This window comes from Sminthopsis crassicaudata, chromosome 3 (assembly GCF_048593235.1).
Source record: "Sminthopsis crassicaudata isolate SCR6 chromosome 3, ASM4859323v1, whole genome shotgun sequence".
Classification (NCBI taxonomy): Eukaryota; Metazoa; Chordata; class Mammalia; order Dasyuromorphia; family Dasyuridae; genus Sminthopsis; species Sminthopsis crassicaudata.
In genome coordinates, this window is record NC_133619.1 from 593,951,532 (window position 1) to 593,967,657 (window position 16,126).

The 16,126-nt window shown below is 48.3% G+C and overlaps 1 protein-coding gene across 2 annotated transcripts in view; it reads left to right on the forward strand.

Annotated features, from left to right (window-relative positions):
- The window catches only part of KCNQ4 (potassium voltage-gated channel subfamily Q member 4), a 73,750-nt gene continuing 57,624 nt past the window's right edge, over window positions 1–16,126 (forward strand). The window contains exon 1 of one of the 2 annotated variants that reach the window (XM_074305258.1): window positions 1–769. In XM_074305258.1, coding sequence (XP_074161359.1) covers window positions 444–769 — 326 coding nt within the window. In that variant the 5' untranslated portion in view covers window positions 1–443. The remainder of the gene's footprint in view (window positions 770–16,126) is intronic. The other variant, XM_074305259.1, reaches the window with a different exon arrangement.

Sequence of the window (16,126 nt, forward strand, 5' to 3'; positions counted from 1 at the left end):
GCCATGGAGCGAGTAATAAGAGAGTTGGAGTCGGAAAGTGCTGCCCCAGTAGCGGGCGAAGCGGCCGGTCAGCGAGCGGGCTCCGGCGGCCCCCAGCCTGCCCGCCCCCGGCCCCGGCCCCGGTCCCGGCCCCGGCCCCAGCGTGGCCCTTAGCGCCCCCTCCTCGGCTCGGCTCGGCTCTCCCTAGGCGCCTGCCCGCGGGGCGCCCACCCGCCCTCCCTCGGGCAGCCGACCCTCCTCGGTCCGCGCTTCTTCTCCGCCGCCAGCCTGTCCCTGCCGGGCCGGCGCTCCCGGGACTCGGAGAAGAGCCGGAGCCGGAGCCGAGCCGGGCCGGGGCAGCCCGGTGGGGCGGGGCGGGGCGGGGGCCGGGGCCATGCCCGGCTAAGCCGGGCCGAGCGCGCCTGCCGTCTGCCCGGGAGCCCAACCCGGGCTGGCCCCCGCCCATGGCCCGGGGCGAGGCCCCCCCGCTCCGCCTGAGCCTGGCCCCGCCGCCCGGCCCCGGGCCCGGGGATGCCCCCCAGCCCGAGCTGGTGGCGCTCACGGCGGTGCAGAGTGAGCGGGGCGAGGCGGGGGCGGGCTCCCCGCGCCGTCTGGGGCTCCTGGGCAGCCCCCTGCCTCCGCAGCCGGGGCCCGGCTCCGGCTCCGGCTCCGCCTCGGGCTGCGGCCAGCGCTCCACCGCTGCCCAAAAGCGCTATCGCCGTCTGCAGAACTGGGTCTACAACGTGCTCGAGCGACCCCGTGGCTGGGCCTTCACCTACCACGTCTTCATGTGAGTCACGCCCCCGGGACCCCCGGCCGTGGGCGCCCCGCCTCGGACTTTTCCTCCACGCCCCCGGCCTCTGGGTCCCGCGGGTCTCCTCACCCCCTTCCCCGCTCCTAGCTCGTCCTGTCCCGGCTCATCCTCTACCCGGCTTCCGAACTCAGCCTAGCCCCTATCCCGTTTTGGGGCGCAGGACTTAGCCTTGATTGCCCCCCCCTTTCTACTTCCCTTTCTGATCTCTCAGGGAACTGAACTGGGCCCCTACCTGTTCCCTTCCCGACTCTCAGCCCGACCCCTTGTCCTCTTTTTGGGTTCAGCCTAACTCCCTTCTCCCTGGCTCTGTCCAGACAAAGTGCCCCCTTACAGATTCTCGGTCCAACCCTAGCCCTATTCCTGTCCACTTCTCTAGCTGCTGGCCTCTGTGTCCTTGTCTCCTTGTCCTCTCACCACCCTCCTCCACCCCCAGTCGGCTCCCTCTTAGGGAGTACACCTGTCCCCCCACCCCCATCTCTAGATCTTCATGCCCAGATCTTCTCCAGTCCTTTCTATGTCTGGTTCCCCAGGAGTATTCCTCCAGTCCCAGATGCCCCGGCTCCGGAGCACAGGGTATCTGCACCCTCCCTGCACACACACACACACACACACACACACACACACACACACACACACATCCCACTTTGGATCTTAGATTACCACTCTTTCCTGCCCCGTTTCCAACCTTAGCCCCAGCCCATCCCCAGTTGTGAGCGCTCTCTCTCTCTCTCTCTCTCTCTCTCTCTCTCTCTCTCTCTCTCTCTCTCTCTCTCTCTCTCTCTCTCTCTCTCTCTCTCTCTCTCTCTCTCTTTCTCTCTTTGTGTGTTTCTCTCTTTCTTTCTCTCCTGTATCTCCTGTCTGTCTGTCTCTGTCTCTTTGTCTGTCTCCTGTGTGTGTGCCTTTCTCTCTTTTTCCTCTGTCTCCTCACACAAATATACATTTGTTTATATTCGAACTTTTCTATGACTGAGACCCTGCTCTGGAGGCCCACCCTGCCCTCCCTCCTCACCCTCTCCCCGGCCCCCCACAGAGACACAACTGGTTGATAATCTCTCCTCTGGCCTTCCCTGCCCTCAGTGGAGATCCCCATCATGGCCCCATTGACCTCTACTAGCTTCTCTCCTTCTGCCCGCGCCCCTCCCCCACCCAGGATCTTTCTTCTTTAATGCCCGGGCTGGCCAGCCAGCGCTGGGGCCTTGTCACCATCTTGTTGTGCCCCATGCCCCATGTGGGACAGTTTGCTGCAGGCTCCAGGGCCGGGCCCTCTCTGGTTCCCCAGCCCTCGCCAGGCCTGGCTTCCAGCAGAGGGAAAAAGAGAAAGAGGAGGCACTCATTTGGAAACACTGACGCTATGCCCTCCCCCTCCCTCGGCCCCCCTCTCTGGCTTCTACAACTTTCAAAAACAACAAACCGGCTTCTTCGAGGTAAAGAATGAATTTTGGCAGCTCGCAACCTTGTGAGCACGGAGTCTGAGGGGATGGAACAGGCCCAGGAAGGAACCTGAGAGGCCCCGCGGGTATCAGTTGAAGGGTTCGGCCTGGCACTGGGGCGGCTGGAGGTGCCCGCTCGGCCTCCGGCTCCCTGGAAAATGTGTATCTATTAATACCCCCTCCCCCGCAGTGAGCTGTCTAGGCTCAGCCCCCAGGCTTGAGAGAGCCCATACCCTTGGAGGTGGGCCTTCCTTCCATAAACGAACTTAGGCTGGCTGAATGCTGGTGGGAGAGAAGAGAGGGGCCCAAAGATGCAGGGGCCCCTGGGGGGGCAGGGAAGGAGGCGGAAGTCTTAGCTGTCAGTGGGCAAAGGCCCTTCCCATGCACACTCCGGGCTGTTCTATGGATCTGACAGAGTCAGAACTCAGGCTGGTCAGGGCAGCTTTTGTGAAGGCTTAAGTCAGAGTCAAGGTCAGGGGTCAGGACAGGTCATCTAGGGTTGTCCAAGGCAAGGACTGATTGTCTGAATCCTTAGTCAGGCTGGGGGTCCCTACATGTTGTAGGGAGGCTCTCGGCTGCTCCCCTGGCACAACAATTTAGGAAGGGCTATGGGGAAGGCTTGGGTGAAGGGGCCATGACAGCCCACTAATTGGGGACTGGCTTAATAAGGCGAAGTTCCCCCTATTCCTTCCCTCCTCCCACTTCCCCACTGATGCTTATACTCCTGGTCTTGGTTCTTGGGAGGAAGTCATTAATCAGAGAGCAGGTGCCCACCAATACTTGAAGTCAGCTGGTGGGCTCCGACGGGTGTTACCTTGGGTACTAGAAGGGCCCCTAATGCAGAACTCTCCCAGCTCTGGACCCCAGGGAATCTTGGTTCAGACCCCACTTCTGCCACTTGCTGTCTGTGTGACCTTGAAGAAGCTGCTTTCACTTCTTTGGACGAGAACGGGGCAGGACTCCTTGTGGGTCTATGCTTTTGGGGTGCTAGGCTCCTTTTCCAATGAGCTTCGACGTCCCTGGTGGGGGGGGTCCCCTGAGCCCTCTGTCTGTACTGCTGGTCACTGCAGGTGAAGGACCCACCATGTCCTTCCTGACCCTAACTCCTGTCTCCGGAAAGGCCTCTGCTCCCTCCTTCCGGGCTAGATCATGGGATAACTTTGCTCCACATCCGCTCTTCCAGGAGATGCCAGGCATGTCTTGGAAAGATGAACAGGTGCCTGGTCTGGGGAAGTCCCCTTACTCTCTAAGGCCTGCAGGGCTGCTCAGGAAACCGGGCTGACCCAGCCTCCCATCCAATCTAGATGGAGGGAGGGGCTTAAAGACATAGCTTTAGTTGCCCCTTTCGGTATCTCACACCTCTTCCTGACAACTGACCTTGATCCGTCCCATTTTCAATCTTGTTCTAATCCTCTGTTGAATTTCTGTCTGTCTTCTGATCTTTTGAATGTCCCGTGAAGGAATGGTGTAGAAATGGAGAGCCCCCAGTCTTCAATCTGCTGGGCCCTTGCCTTTCTGGACCTCAACTTTTTTTCCTCAGTCCTAGGTGGAGAGAATAGAGCTGAGACATCTGGACAAGAGACACTGGGGAAGGAGGAGTCAACCCCCATTAGAGACATGAGCCCCGTTCATTCTTAGGGCTCCTTCTCAAGCAGTCTGTTATATCCTTCCTCCCTAGAGCCAAACCCCCTTCTCTCCATCCTCCCCCTCTCCTGAGCTCCACTCTAGCCAGGCAGCAGCACTGCCCAGCCATGCTCAGAGATTGGAGTGTGTCTGAAGCCTCCCAGGGCTTGGGGAAGCTCATAACTGCTTCCATGGCACGGTGGGAGTCAGAATGATGCTTCCCAGTGAAGTGCTCAGCCCTCTTCCCAGGGCCAGGGGGTTCTAGGAGAACTCTATTGAGCTCACATCTTCCCCTGTGCTCTGGTCTTGGCTGAGGGCTTCCTGAGCCCCATCCTAAGCTAGTTGGCGTTTGGACCTGTTTCCAGGGCACCATAGGGTGATCACATCCTCCCCCTGCACTGACCACGCCCATTGCAAAGACCTATGGATCATTCCTTTTCCAAGCCAGTGGATGCCAAGTCCTTCCCCTTCCTCTCTCTGCTTCAAGCAAGCTCCCTGTTCCCACAAAGAATTTGCTCTGTGTGAAGGTTCAAACTGTTTCCTCCTCCTTCCCCTTCTGCCCCCCAGGAGACCCTCTTAGAGTATATCTTCATCTTTACTGACAGTCAGGACAGCAGGAAGTAGGTCCAGAGAGCAGAGGCAATGGGATCTATAGGGACTCAGGTGGCCCAGACCACCTATGGAGAAGACCTATAAAGAGCCTGCAGATCTTACCCGAGAACTTCCAGTAGCATGGTGGGTTATTAAATGAACAGAATCTTCCCGAATCATTGACTGTCAGAAGCAATGCAGGGTCTTAGAGCACGGAACACAGAACGTCAGAGCTGAGGGGTTGTAGAAGGCGGAGTGCTGGGAACGTCAGAGCTGGGAAGCCTTTTGAACACACAATGTCAAGGCCAGGAGAAGTGTTTGAGATCATCCAGACCTAGCTCTTTTGTTTTACAAAGGAAAAGAGCCTTTGGTAGGTCACACAGCAAACCAGTGATATAAGCAGAGCCCTGATTCTCAGATGAAGGTGAGGTGTATTTTTCCCCCCATAAAGCTAGGCCTTCCCATTAAATTTCTTTGGTTTCTTCTGCTTTTTGCCAAGACAGGTGATCTGCTGCTCCCAATTCTCCCCCACCCCACAGCTTCCTCCCCCAGCTTCCTCTCAGCCTTTCCTTAGAAAGGCACTTCTGTATGATCATAAAAACTGATAAATACAAATTAATGGCCAATAGCACTCCTTCCCTCCCCCAATTCACTCAAACTGAACAGTGATCCTGATCCATAGTCCTCTCGCTTTCTCCCTTCCCTCTTCTCAAACCTGAACTCCCAGCTAGCCCTCAGAATCAAGTGCACTCAGGCAATGGGAGTAAGCAGGAAGATCCTGGGCACTAGGGCTGGACTTGTTCCCTGGGATGCCCTGGTGGCTGGCGGCTTCTCTTTGGAGACACAGGTGAAGCCTCAGGGGCGCTGTGGCGGGTCTGTGTGGTCCATTTGTGTCTGCCTTTAGCAGTTTCTTTGGCAGAGCCATAGCTAGCTCAGGACTTCCGGCAGCTTGGGACAAGGAAATTGTATTCTCCCCAAACTCTACCCTTTCTACCTCCTTGCCATGGAAAAGCACTTGGGAGTCTAATCTAAATTCTTTAGCTTCCATTTTAACTCCTGTCCTGAGGGAAGCATTGAATTCCATAGCTCTTCATTCCTTTGCTCATTACTTTCCACTTTCTCTAAGCCACTTCGGCATGTTAACTTCACTCCCATCCCTCTCTTTTGCCTCTGGTCTCCTTCCAAAATTGAATGTGGGCTGTCTTGGATCACCTCTGTGACCTCTCTGGGTCATGCTTCAGAGAGGTGGTAGAACTTCCCCAAAGCCAGGTCTGGAATCCTATGGATCAGAATTCAGGAGGCCATTATTCTTCAGCCCTTTTAGCCAAGTAGGAGTTGGATCATTGTAAATCAATTTCTCTGGTCCCTGCTTGTAGGATTTTCTTGCCCCTTTCATTCACTTCTAAGTGAAGTGAGATACTTAGAGACTTCCAAGGTCATGTCTCCATGGGTCACACACAGAAAGGTGCATGTGGACACCCATCTCCTTAAAGGGACCTTAATAGTCACCTCCATCATTTTACAGATAAGGAAATCGAGGCTGGGATAGGTTTAGTTACTTGGGCATTAAGTAATAGAACTGTGACTTGAACTCAAGAGTTTTTTCTTTCTTCTTCTTCTTCTTCTTCTTTTTTTTTTTTTTTTTTTAACAGTTCTGTGCTACTTCTGGATATCTAATCCCCATCCCTCCTGCTGTTGTGGAAGTCAGCCACTTCCTCAAGCTGGCTGGCTGTTGAGTACGCTCAGACTTGATTATTCTTGCCCCGATCTCTTGTGTATTGAGCGGGTGATGTATTTAAGACTCCCCCTTGGGAGCTGGGCAGCTAAGGCTGGGGATGCAGCATTTATCTAGAAGCCTAGAGTGAGAGGAAGCATTGGGCCAAGCCCTACTCCTTCTCAAGAGTGCAGATCCCTTAGAGAAAGTAGTAGAGAGCTCTTCACTTCAATCTCATTTCTTATCATCTTCCTCTCCCCTTCCATGTTGCCTTCTGCTAAGTTTGCCTCCCCGCCATCTTTTACCTCTAAGCCACTTTATTCAGGTAAGTTACCTTTATCTCATCAGTGCAGTCACCTCTTGGGAGTGAGGGAGAGTCTCTTCCCAGATTTCTTGGAAAAATTTCCCTTCCATCCCTAACCCACCCCTCCACATTGGAGTGGAATAAGAGCTTCCTCAACCCTTGACTCAGATGTCCCAGTTATGCAAAGACCACCCATTCACCCCTCCAATATATTCTTCTTCACCACACTCTGATCTGAACCTGGGCTGGCATCCTTGTGAGCTTGGGAAAGAGTATGCCATAGCTAAAAGGAGCTATGGTTGGTAGTCACACAGCCTGACTTCTAGCCTCAGCTCTGCGTAATCTTGGCCATGTCAGCTTTTCTCTGTGGGTCTATTTCCCCAGCTATGAAATGGAGGAGACAGTAATAAAGCCTGCCCTGCCTGCCCCCACAGGGTGGTTGTGGTCTGGGCTGGCTGACTGTACTCCAGGCTTGGTTGGGATCAATTCTGAGGGCTGGAGATGACTTCAGGGAACATCTAGGTTAGGATACATGACCAGGAATCCCCTCTTTGACTTCCTTGATGAGTGACCATTCAGTCTGCTAAAAGATCTCCAGCGGCTGTCTCTCAAAATATCTTTGGACGGCAAAGGGAGTTTTTCCTTTTACAGAGATAGAGAGAAAATCCTCATTTTGGGGATTTCTTCCTTCCTTCCCCTAGTTACTTTTCTATATGCCTTTTAGGACCAAGCAGCATAAGCCCAATTTCTCTTCCTCATGATAGGAAGGCAGTAGTGGCCATGCTTTCCCAAGTCTTTTCTTCTTCACACGGCTGCCTCCAGTTCCTATAATGTTTCCTCATGTGGTTTGGTCTCCAGCCTCTTTTTTAATCTGTTTGCCCTCCACAGTAATGCTGTGTTGTTGTTCAGTCATTTTTAGTCATGTCTGACTCTTCATGACCCCATTTGGGGTTTTCTTGACCAAGATAGTGAAGTGGTTTGCTATTTCCTTCTCCAGCTCATTCTATAGATGAGGAACTGAGGCAAACAGGATTATGTGACTTGCCCAAGGTCATACAGCTAGTGTCTGAGGGTGAATCTGAAATCAAAAAAGTGAATCTCCCCGAGCCCAGGCAGGCACATTGTCCACTGAGCCACCTAGCTGCCCACCAAGTGTGTCCACCTTGTACTGCTCTAGTTCATCAATAGTCTTCTCTCGTCATGGCACCCAGGTACCCCAAATCTCCTAAATGTGAACTCACCAGGGCCGAGAACAACAGGATTATCACTGCTCTTGTTCTGAATATTGCTTCTGTTAATTCAAGCTAGGATCACATTAACTTTTGGGGCTGCCTTAGATCCCAGGTCTTCATATGAATCTCCCCCCTCATATACTTATATATTAAATCTTTTGAGCTTAAGTAGGAGCAAGCCTTCTGATTCTTGAGGTTTTTATGCTTTCATGAATTCAAACTCGCCTGCATTAAATGGGTCTTCTTAGATTCTGCCTGTTTAGGATTCCATTCTCGCTATCCTGTGCATTAGCTATCTTGGCCAACTCCTTGTCACTATCACTAGATAATTAGAGCATTTATGTCTTCAGACCATCAATAAAAATGTTGAAAAGCCCAGCACCACGGACAGATCCATGAGGAGTTCCACTGGCATCCTCCTTCCAGGTGGAATCAATTTCTTGGTTCATCTACTTTTATTGTGCTATCATCTAGCCCCCATCTTTCCATCTTGTCCTCTAGGCTATGGTAGGCCAAATCCCTTCCCCTTACCCTCAGTTTATCCATCTTCCAGATGACCTCTGAGGTTCTTCCTAGATCTGTGAGAATGCTGTATCAGTGACAAACACAAAAGCTTAACTAACACTGATGTAGTATGTTCAGATATGCAAAAAATGAATCATTTAAATTTATATTTTAATTAATATCTTTTGTTTTGATATCACCTAGATTTTCCCTGTATCCCTCTTCCTTTGGCTTCTAGAGGTCATCCCATATACCAAGTGACCGTTTTAAAAAGAAAAAAGAGAAAAAGCATCAAAATCTACTAACACATTGGAAACACTTGAAGGTAGATATTCCACTCCCGTGGACTCCCTGTGTCTGCAGAGGAGAGGGGCAAGAGGCTCCCCGTGACTTTTCTTTGGGACCGAGCTTGTTCTTTGTTTAGTTCAGTTCCAATTGTTTTGTGATGGCTGTTTTTCCCATTTACATTGTTGTAGTCATTGCGTCTATTTGTGTCTATTGTTCTGCCACTTCTGCTTACTTTGCTCTCTGAGAAATACCTTGCATCATTATTTCATTTCATTTCATTTCTCTTCTTATTATAATCCTCATTTTATAACTGAGGAAAATGAAACTCTGGGAATTGTGATTTACCCCGAGTAACAGAGTTAGAAAATAGTCAGAGGCTAGACTTGAACTTGGGCCTCTGTTTGCTTAATGACTAGCATGTTTTTTATTGCTCTTCTCCTCGAGCTCCGGACTAGTCACTACTACAGAATAATTAACACCCATTGCTGCTGCCAAAGACCTTGAACCTGGAAAATGAAGAGGGCCATGATTCGCAACAATGTTGCAACACAGGCAACAGTGTTGCAAAGTGACCAGCTGTTCCTCCCTTAGAAACTAATTTTGGGCCGGAAGTCCAGCTGCCCTTGGCCTGAGCAGGGCATCCCTTACTGCCCGGTCCTGATTTGGGGTGTTCTTGGATTCTTGTATCTGAGGGTTGCAGTCCTGAAGGCTCTCTCAGAGTCAGCCCCATGCTGTCCCCCTTAGGGACATTCTGAACAGATTCTTCTTTTTAAAACATTTATTTTGTATAGATTCTTGTGGGTTAATTGTGCAGTCCCAGGCCTTACAAAACTGGCAAGCTGACCCCCGGATTGGTGTCTAGGATGTGGGGTGGGGATGGAAGGGGAGAGTCAGAAGGGCTCACAATCCTAGTTTTTCTAATTCAAACCTTTGGGAACTCCTATGCCTGAAGCCCCAGGACTGGAGTGGGTAGGTAGGGAAGCTGGCAGACTGGATTCTGCCTGCTCTGCCCCTCCTAACCACAGAGCTCCCCTACCAACTTCTGTTTCCTACAATATCCCCGCTGTGGTGCTGCCTCCCTGGGGAGGGGGAGGGAGCCGAGCCTGACTCATTATGAAATGTTGAGGGGGGTGGGGTGGGGTAGGGAAGGAGGGAAAAAGCTAGCTCAGCACAGTCCCCTCCAGCAGGATGCGGGGGGTGGAGGAGGAGAGACTTCTGGGCTCTTCCAGTTCTTCTTCAGGTCCCTTAGATGGGTATTAGCTCTGCTGGGAGGCTTGGGAACTTTTAGTCGATTCTCACTTTTCTAGACTCTAAAGCGAGTCAGTCTGTGAGAGAATGTTTCTCTGTGTTGCAAAAAAGCGGCTTTTAGGTTGATGTCAGGGAACACTACTTAACAATCTGAGCTGTCCAGAAGTAGAATGAGTTGTCTCTAGTTCACTTCCCCAACCCTGAAAGAGTGATCCTCATCAAATAGAGGCTGGGAATGTGTTAGAGGGAATTTTTGGTCAGGAATGGGTTAGAAGACCTTAATGACCCTTCCGGTCTGGAATTCTGGGGTACGTGTGTGTGTTTGTATCTGTCTATGATAAAACAATCTTATCTTAAAAAGATAAGGTTGTCAGGGATCTGATTGGGAGATGAGGGGTTGATTCAGAAAGAAATGTTGGAGCAGAGATCAAAGATTCAACAGCATTTTTAGCCCATTCTGGAGATCTCTCTCTCTCTCTCTTTCTCTCTCTCTATCTCTCTGTCTCTCTGTCTCTCTGTCTCTCTGTCTCTGTCTCTCTGTCTCTGTCTCTGTCTCTCTCTCTCTCTGTCTCTCTCTGTCTCTCTCTCTGTCTCTCTCTGTCTCTCTGTCTCTTCTCTCTCTCTCTCTCTCTCTCTCTCTCTCTCTCTCTCTCTCTCTCTCTCTCTCTCTCTCTCTCTCTCTCATCTCTTCATGTGGGAGAGTCTTTGCAAATGATTTAGGGTGTCAGAAGGAGGGACATTTATCTCCTGGGGTTTTGATTCCTCTCTCTATAGCAAGAATGTTATTCAGTTCCCCAGGAGCCTGGGGAGCCCAAAAGCATATTTCAGATCTGTGGATAACTTCTCACATCACTTTAAGCTTTCCCAATCTTAGAACTGGGGAGGTGACTTCTTTAGGGGCTAAAGTGTCAGAGGGGTAGGTCGAGGATGCTATGTGTATGTGTGAACCCCAGAGCTTTACTCTCCACATTTGTATTTCTTTGCCTAAGGGGATAGATTGAGAGTGAAAGAAAGAAACAGAGACAAAGATAGAAATAAAGCACAAGAAGGGACCAAAAGTCCACATTCTCAGCTAGAAGAAGGAAAAGAGCTATGTAAGGGGTGAAAAAAATCCTGGCTGATGCCCTTCCTCCCCTTCTGTGGGGGCAGTTCTTCAGAGTCCTACTTGTCCGGTCTCCTCACCTACTGGGGGCCCCAGGCTGCCCCCCTCCCCTGGGGGGCTGGCTCAAGGCCCTGGGTAAAAAGAAAAACTGGCCCCAGGCATTGTATTAATTGGGCTGGAAATCTGTGGGTGGCAACTCTGGGAGGGGAAGAAGAAAAACTCCATTTCTTAAGGGAAAACTGGGCATAGCAAACAAGGGGCTTTTTAGCTCTGGGACTGACCTTTTCTTGCTCCATTGATGAAGGAAGAGTAGAGATTCCCTTGCTTCCAGACTCAGGGATTTCAAATGGAATTGGGAGTGAATTCCCCAACTGGCTTTGGTGGAGGCCTTGGGGGCAGGAAGAGCCATGGGACATGGAGAATGCATAGTGAGGTAGAAAGTGCTGCATCTAGAATCCCAAAAGATCTGAGTTTGAATCCTAGCTCTTTTGCATAATGTCTGGGTGATCTTCAGGAAGTCACCTTCGTTTCTCAGCTTCAGTTGCCTCATCTGGAATGAAAGTTGGATGAGATGATCTCTCAGGTTCCTTTCACCTTTAAATTCTATGACCTGGTGTGATCTGACTACAGTGAGAGGGAGTAAGGTCAGTCACAAGGAAGAAACTCCTTGGGGAAGGGGGACTATATTCTTTTCTTTTTTTTTTTAGGGGGACTATTTTCTTGGGAAAATCTGCCAGAATGAGGGAGAGCTCATGAAGCGGGAGGCAGGGGAATGGATGAGATGACCTCTGCTAACCTTGCTACTTTGGACTCTGGAAGAATTCTTTACTTTCTCTACCCATCCGTGGCTCCATCTGAGGGATGCTGGGGTTGAGGAACAGTGGGGAAGGGCAGTGGGAAGACTGCATCTCATCCTTTCTCTCTCTCACCCCCTTCGATGGCTACACAACACATTTTCAGTCTCTGGTTTCAGCTTTTGCTGGGCTCCCCCAGGGAAGGCAAGCCCAAATAGCTAAGTCAGCACAATGAGCCCTCCTCTTCCTGCCGGCTTGAGACTCTACCCTAGCCCTGTGAGAGCCCAGAGCAGCCCCAGGACAGAGGATGCTGGCCAGGCGAGCCTCTCTTAGCTTGCCACTGAGAGGTATGAGCAAAGCTGGGCCTTTGATGCAGCCCCCTTCTCTGAAGGGCAGTCCTTTGCTCCCCCCAATATATCTCTGGGACTGTCTCTCTCAGCCCCAGAATCTGCCTGAGGGTAGAGGAAAAGGCCTGGACTATACTGAGAACCCAGAGTCCTGGGCTGCTAATAGCGCCATGCCCCAGTGTGAGACCTTTGTCCTCAGTTCTTTCAGCTTCCTGGGCTTCCGGCTTGTCTTTAGAGCTTCCCAAGGGTTGTGCCTTCTATCCCTTAGCGAGATGGAATGATAGTAGATTTAGAGATGAAAGATGAGGCTTTGAATCTCAGCTACAAATAGTGACTGGCTGTGAGATTTCTGGCAGGTAGCTCTGAGGCTCTATCTCCATAAAGTGGGAATAATGGTGCCTGCAGTGCTGACCTCATGAGGCTCTTCTTCATGACTTGCCTGATTCTTCTTGGCCCCTGAGCTTGGCTGTCTGCACTCAGAGATCTTGGTGCCCCATCCCCCCTTAATTACCTCATTACTGATGATCATCTCCATGGTATATTTGGGTTTGGCAACTGCTTTACACACATCATTTGGTCCTCACAGAAGCTCTAGGCAGTGGGGTACACTGGAAAGTGTATTGGCTTTGGAGTCAGAGAAGTAGGGTTTGAATTCTTGGGCAAATTAACTTTCCCAACCTTAATTTCCTCATTTGTGAAATGAGGGAACCCAGATTAGATGGCTTCTGAAGTCCTTTCTAGGTCTAAATCTATCATTCTACAGTGCCACAGATATTATCAACCTTATTTTACAGAGAAGGAGACCAAGACCCAGAGAGGGTAAGGGATTGTCTAGTGCAGTAGCTGGGTAGTGAACAAGAACTGGACCTGGTATCAGGAAGACCTGTGTCCAAATATGACCCTAGAAATGCACTAGCTGTGAGGCTCTGTCCAACTCACTTAACCTCTGTCTGACTTTGTTTCCTTATCTGGAAAATGGGAATAATAATAGCACTTCCCAGGGCTGTTGTAAGTATAAAATGAGGCAAGATTTAGAAAGCATTTTGCAAACTTTAAAGCACCATGTAAATGCTATTTAGTAGTAGTAGTAATGGTGGTAGTTGTCCCTTGTTCTCAAAGAGGACCCAAAGCATATTACCATGCCGGAGTCAAGTTGTGTCCAACTAGGATTGGTCAGACCAATACGAACTTAGAGGGCTCTACCACGAGTCGGGCACAAAGAGTTTGTGTGAACATTTGAAGTGGAGTAGTAGGAGAAAAATAAATAATAGTAGCAATAGAAGAAAAAGAAGTAGCAGTAGTAGTAGCGTCAGTAGAAGAAAAAGGAGACATAATAGTAGAAAAAAAAAGGAAGTAGCAGCAGTAGGGAAAAAAAAGTAGTAATAGCAATAGAAGAAAAGGAAGTAATAGTAGTAATAGGAAAAGAAAAAGTAGTAGTAGCAGCAGTAATAAATGAAGAAAAAAATAGTAATAGTAGCATCAGTAGAAAAAAAAATAAATAGAAGTAGTAGTAGTAGCAGTAAAAAGAAGTAGTATTAGTAGTTGCAGTAGAAGAATAAGTAGAAGTAGCAGCAGCAGCAGCAGCAGCAGTAGTAATAAAGTCTTGAGTCACATAGCTAGTAATGTTTGGAGCTCTTGACTTCTAGTCCACACAGCCCCTTTCCATAGCATCTTCCTCTGAGTATATGTGCCTCTGTCAATGTGTATGCTTATGTCTCTTGAGAACTCAACTTTTCTGTCCCACGTCAGGGGTTTGTTTGCCAGCCCTGTGCCTTGGGATTTGAGTTCTCTCTGGATGTTCCCTTCCTACTTTGGGACTAAACCTGTTATTTATGGGACCATTTTGCCGAGTATGCAACCTTTGTGACCAATGTGGTATTGTGGAAAGAAGACTGAATTGGGAATTAGTGGATTGGGTTCAATTCCAAACTTCCCTCCTTTCTATCCATGTAGTCTGGGACTTATTGTCTCCTTATTCAATGAGGTTATTGACCCTTTTAACTCTAAATCAAAAATTCTAGCTGTCTTTCACCAGCACTGGATGTTCAAAATTGGCCTCTGTTTATGACCTCATATGCACCTAGACATAAATGTTCACTTCTAAAGAAATATTCAACGGTCCTGACATTAGGAAAACTTGAGTTCAAATCTGGCCTCAGACACTTAACATGTACGTCCTAGTTGTGTGACCCTGGGCAAGTCACTTAATTCCAAATGCCTCAGCAAAACAAACAAACAAAAGAAATATTCAAATGCAGAAATATCAAACCAGAGGAAGGATGAAAGAAATTAATTCATGCTTGCCATCTAGGAGAGGAGGTGGAGGAAAGGAGGGAAGAAATTTGGAACAAAGGTTTATGCAGGGGTGAATGTTGAGGATTATCCATGAATGTGTTTTGGAAATAAAAAGCTTAATAAAATAAATAAATAAACAAATCTAAGAAAATATAAAACAATCCAGTAAAATAATAAATCTTTACCAAAAGAAAAAAAAAAAAAGAAAGAAATTAGTTCAGTCCCAGACTGAGGGCTGTTTCATTTCTCAAGCTACTCTAGCTTTCCTAAGTTCCTCAAGGAGCTTGGCCCAGGGTGTGGTCCAGGCTGTAGGAAGTATTACAAAAGCCTTTCTTTCCATTACAGTGGAAAGAGTATTTATCTGTAAAGTCAAAGGTCCTGGATTCAAGTGCCACTTCTATATCACATTATCTATAGTTTTGGGCACTTGAACTTACTGGGCCTCAATTTCTTCATCTATAAAATGAGGGAGTTAAACTTCAATAACCTCTGAGAATTTTTCAACTCTGATCTGTGATCTTGTGCATGCTCAACAGCATGCTCCTAGACAAAAATTCTAATATTAAGATTAACTCTCTGGAGTTATTTAAAAATAATGATAATAGCTTTTTTATTTTTCAAGATACATGCAAAGAAAAATACATTATTCACCCTTACAAAATCTCATTCTCCCTCTCTTCCTCTAGACAGCAAGTAATCCAATATGGGTTAAACATGCGCAATTCTTCTAAACATATTTCCAAATATATCATGCTGCACAAGAAAAATCAAAAGGGGAAAAATGAGAAAGAAAAAAGCAAAAGCAAACAAACAACAACAACAAAAGGTGAACATTCTATGCTTTAATCTACATTCAGGATCCATAGTCCTCTGGATGCAGAGGGCCCTTTTCATCTTAAGTCTATTGGAATTGCCTTGAACCACTCTATTGTAGAAAACAGCTAAGTCCTCTAGAGTTCTTTGGACCAAGCTTATTGGTATGAACTCTAACCCCAGGCTTTCAGCTAGTTTGATGGGTCTTAGTACTTTCAACATTTTCCCATACTATGGGAAAAATACCTGCATTCCTCATGTGGGAGCTCACTCCACTTAAACCATATTGCTGCCAGAGGCAAAGAGAAGTTAAATATCTTACCTAAGGTCCCCCACCTAATAAATGTTAAAGGAGAGAATGGTACTGAGTCTTCCTGAGACTAAGTCCAGTTCTTTGTTGTCCAAATACCTAGATAATCTATAGCTGACTAGATGCCATGCCATCCAAATATGGCAGAGGGAATAGTGAAAACTTTTACTCACAAGGATAATTTATCACATCACCTTCACAACAATACACCTTAGTCCTTCAAACTAAGGTTCAAATGCCAGTATGGCCTTGGGCATAAGTGCTTTTCTATTTCAAAGCCTCACTGTCTTCATCTGTAAAAAAATGTTTGAACTGGACAAACTTCAGGGTTCCCTCCAACTTTGACCTTCTCTGAATGCAGGTCACTTAAGAATCCCAGAATCTTAGAATTAGAAAGGGTGTTTAGAAGGCATCTAATCTCATAGCTAACTAAATCAGAATCCTCTCTGCCATATTCTTAACAAAGGCTCATTCATTCTCCACTTGAAGATCTGCTGTGAGGGACAATGTACCAACTTTCACCTTTTATTTTTTTTAAAGTTTAGCATATTATTTTTCCCCAATTACATGTAATTTTTTAACATTCATTTTTTAAACTTTGACTTTCAAATTCTCTCCTTTTCCTCCCTCTATCCCCTGCCCCCTTTGAGAAAGCAAGCAATTCCATATAGATTATACAGGGGTAGTCATGCAAAACATATTTCCATATTAGTCATGTTACAAAAGAAAACAGACCCC